The sequence below is a fragment of the Psammomys obesus genome, unplaced genomic scaffold (assembly GCF_907164565.1).
Source record: "Psammomys obesus unplaced genomic scaffold, mPsaObe1.curated_primary_1811, whole genome shotgun sequence".
Lineage (NCBI taxonomy): Eukaryota > Metazoa > Chordata > Mammalia > Rodentia > Muridae > Psammomys > Psammomys obesus.
The window spans coordinates 2,489,864-2,494,018 of NW_026587382.1; the positions used below are offsets into that span (position 1 = coordinate 2,489,864).

The 4,155-nt window shown below is 47.1% G+C and overlaps 1 protein-coding gene across 1 annotated transcript in view; it reads right to left on the reverse strand.

Annotated features, from left to right (window-relative positions):
• Nucleotides 1–222: 222 nt before the first annotated feature.
• Mcl1 (MCL1 apoptosis regulator, BCL2 family member) overlaps nt 223–4,155 on the reverse strand; it is a 21,045-nt gene continuing 17,112 nt past the window's right edge. Inside the window, exons 3-5 of the mRNA XM_055603742.1 lie at nt 3,870–4,149; nt 3,416–3,663; nt 223–2,729 (exon numbers count right to left, since the gene is read on the reverse strand). Coding sequence (XP_055459717.1) covers nt 2,613–2,729; nt 3,416–3,663; nt 3,870–4,149 — 645 coding nt within the window. The 3' untranslated portion in view covers nt 223–2,612. The remainder of the gene's footprint in view (nt 2,730–3,415; nt 3,664–3,869; nt 4,150–4,155) is intronic.

Genomic DNA, 4,155 nt, shown 5'->3' on the forward strand with positions numbered 1-4,155 from the left:
CTACTGACTTCTCTAAAAAGACTTGTGTAACAGAAAGGCAACAGGCCAGAAGCAGGATCTATGAGGCCAGCCTGGTCTACAACGCAAATCCAGGATAGCCAAGGCTACAGAGAAACCCTGAACCCAACCCCTACCCCACCCTGATCTACCTCCCTCCCCCAAAAAAGAGAAAGGCGATTAAAAAAAAAAAAAAAAAAAAAAAAGACCCATACCACACCTTACTTAGGGAAAAAAAAAAAGGTTTATTTATTTTTCCTCAGGGATAAGAAACAGAAGTTAGGGAAACATTTTTTTTACAAGCCACTTGGTCCTAACCCTTTCGGTAACAGCTGTTAAAAATGCCAGCTGCTCTACCAAAACGAAGATGTTCACCCTGGGTAGCATGTACATGCTGATGCTTGAGCAATGTTTTCCCTGAGAAGTAAAAGACAGATTTACTGAGAGCCATCTTTCCAAGCAGCCCCTCCCTCTTCACTTTGGAGGCGGAGCCCCAACTACCCAGCTAGTCAGCACTCAAGACCACATGCCTCTTCTCCATCTAAATCAATCCCTCTTCCCGAGCACTTGGCCTCTCCAAGTCTTCACAGCCCCACACCTAAGACACCTACTAAGATCCTGTCTGTACTTCAGCTATCACACCTGGTGAGCTGGGAAGTCAGGCTCCTAGTAAACAAAACTTACAAGACTGGGTATGGGAGGCTAACCTTCAGTCACTTGAACTTACAGGGCTAATCAAACTACATAAAGTGCTTTCAACCCCAAAGAGACAAACATAAATTAGCAATTTATGGATCGAGGAGGATAAATAAATACATGGGTACAACAGCTCCAGCAAGATGACCTTATGGGCAGGCAGGGCACTTCTTCCCCATTACATTCTTAGTCATTTGATTCATGCCCTATTTTTATCTTAGTCCTGACTAAAGGTCAGGACTTGCAAGGCCAGCTTTCAGACAACCCTAGCTCAAACACTTCGGTTTACCAGTGGCTTCATATATCCAGAGTTTTCCAAACTCACCTTTCTCTAAATATAAGTGAGCATATTCGATAAAACTGTAGATAAAGCTATGCAGCTCACGCCAACTTTTGAAATTCCCAAGGAGACTGTTGATAGTTTTCTTGCCAAAATAGGACAAAGTAACAATGGGAAATATGCCAATCCAAAAATGCCCATAGCTGTTACCGTTGTCGGGGGCTCAAAGAGGAAGCATTACTACCCTCTAACAAGAAAGTCCTGCCAATCCTGATAGGAAGGAGGGAGGTTACTCATGTCCCCAGTTTTGGGGGTGAGATGTGGATTCTACTGCAGAGAACTAAGATGGCCAGTCAAGATCCCAGGGGGAAATATAGACTTCAATTCTATCCGTAGGGGGCAGAGAGAGCACAGCAAACAAGCCCGCTGTGTAAAGGGAGAGGAAGGAAAGGTTAATTCAATACAACAGGCGGGACATCTACAGACAAGACAGAAATTCAAAACAAAGGCTGGCAATAATTAGTAGAAAAGAAATATGTATTTGTTTTATTGACACCACCAGGCTTCACCTTGTACTGAACAAGTAAGCCCCGTAAATAGCACCATTGTTAAGACTCTAGAGCGCTCCCAAACTTCACAACTTCACTGTCAACAGGGTTGGATCAAATGCCTTACATCTACCTGTGATCCTTAAATACAAAATCAGATTGGAAAATTAAGCCTGCATAGTTATGATTTATTCTACAACCAGTCCACACATACAGCTGGTTCTGTATATACTCTAGAACTGATCATGACAAAGTCTTTAAAAAGCTGTAAGAAATAGATTTCTAACTAGAGAAGTTGCAATTTTCAAAAGGGCATGAAAAAAACTAGTCCCAAGAGTTCCCTCTTTTTATGTTCAAAGAAATAGATTTTCTGTAAAAATATATACAATTTTTACAGACAAATATTTTATAAGCGGCTTTTCTTAAAAATTGAGGCTATTCCGTTTGGTAACTAATTAGTGAACCTTAAGTCAAGTACGTTTGGCCATTACGAGGCTAATAAACTTAAGAATCATCCAAACCAGGTCAGTGTGGACAGGTCTAAAGTCCCACTTGGGCCCTGTCTGGAAGTCCACCTGGCAAGGCTAAGAGCGCGCCTCCTTTCCAATTCTCGGACAGCACCGCAGCTTCTAGTCATAGTTCGGTCACTTGTAGCTTAAAAATCCATTTCCCACAGGTCTCCACCACTGTTACTGCTCCTCTTCAACACTACAGCAGAACAACGGATTCTGCGAGGTTACTGACTATGACTAGCCTGGTGACTGGCCCCTCTTCTAGTTTTAAACAAGGAAATCGAATTTTCCATCCACCCACTCTCATTCAATCTACAAGTCCTCCTCCATGGCCTCCCAAAGTTGCTGAGAGTGAACTTTGCTTCTTTCAGACATTAATCTTCCAGAGGGAGCACTTTTCCCATGTATTTATTCTTGTTAGCCACAATCCTGTTGCCACTTGCTTTCTCTCTGGCTATGTTGCTAGAGAAGAATTCATGGATTGTTAAAGGCGGGCAGCTTCAAGTCCAACTTGATAAATACACTTGTGTCCACAGAAGCATGTAGTTTGGTGGCTGGAGTCACCCACTGTACTCAAGGCTATCTGATTAGGTAAGCCAGACCAGCCCCTACTCCAGCAACACCTGCAAAAGCCAGCAGCACATTTCTGATGCCGCCTTCTAGGTCCTGTACGTGGAAGAATTCCACAAACCCATCCTAGAAAACAAAAAGAAAAGCACATTTTTCAAGTATGGGAATTAAAACATCTCCCACAACAATGGTGGATCCATTATCCACTCCTAGGATGGAAAAGAGGTGCTTGTAGAGTTCTTTTCAGTGAATTCGGTTACACTCAAACTTACAGCAGCCGTATTGCACCTCAATTATTTTGGCATATTCTGAACAAAAGAATTGTGAGGCTCCCGTTTTCAGACAAGACAAAAATTCTAACCACTCTTCAGAGACCCCTCTAGCATTTCTCCCATGGGTCAGTGCTTCCTGACAAGGCTGTGTGCACCTTACACCAGAGCTCTTTGGGTATTAACTTCTAAAATGCAGGATCCATATGATTAAAATGAGGGGCCCAATGGAAACGTAATTTAGTCACCACAGGTGACTCTTACTTCTTCACGGTTTGAATCCACTGCTCTGAAGATTATCCAACTGAATTAGAAGAACAACCTACAGAATACAAGACCTTATGGTACAATTCAAAACGAGTCATAACCACTTTCTCTCTGGACCTACCACTTACAACAACCAACATCAAGCAACCAGAGATACAGAACTTCGATCTGAAACCGGGGAGGAGCTCCGTAAAAACCATTCCGTGCTCCCACCTACACAAAACCCTGCACCCCATTTCCACTCCACGGCCCCTTTAAACGATGAGGCAAACTTACCCAGCCTCTTTGTTTGACAAGCCAGTCCCGTTTCGTCCTTACAAGAACATCTGTGATACTTTCTGCTAATGGTTCGATGCAGCTTTCCTGGTTTATGCTCTTCAAGTGTTTGGCCACAAAGGCACCAAAAGAAATAAGAGTCACAATCCTGCCCCAGTTTGTTACGCCATCTTTGAAAACATGGACCATCACTCGAGAAAAAGATTTCACATCGTCATCGTTCTTGATGTCCAGTTTCCGAAGCATGCCTGGGGGGGGGGGGGAGGAGAAAAGGCCGCAACCTCAGAGCCTCCTTTGTGCGCCGCGGGGCGGGACCCCTGTCCACCCGCGGCGAGGGGGGACTCCGGCGGACCCCACGCCGCCGCTGACCTCCCACCCTTTCCGGCCACTGAGAGGCCAACGGCCGGCGGGGCGGAAACAATGCCCCCCGGCCGGCCCGCCCCGGCGCCCTTACCCTGGAAGGCCGTCTCGTGGTTGCGCTGCACGCCGTCGCCCACGCGCCGCAGGGTCTCGAGCGCCCGCCGGCCCGGCGCGCCCAGCGGCTTGGCGTCCTTGCGGCCGCCCGCCTGCTCCCGCAGGTAGCGCGAGATGATCTCCAGCGACTGGCGGTACAGCTCGTCGTCGTCGTCGTCGTCGGCCGGCGGCGGCGTGGAGGGCAGCGAGCCGGCGGCGGCGCCCTCGCTCCCGCGCTCCAGCAGGGGCAGCGCGGCCGGGCGCTTGGCGAGCGCCTCCGGCTCGCA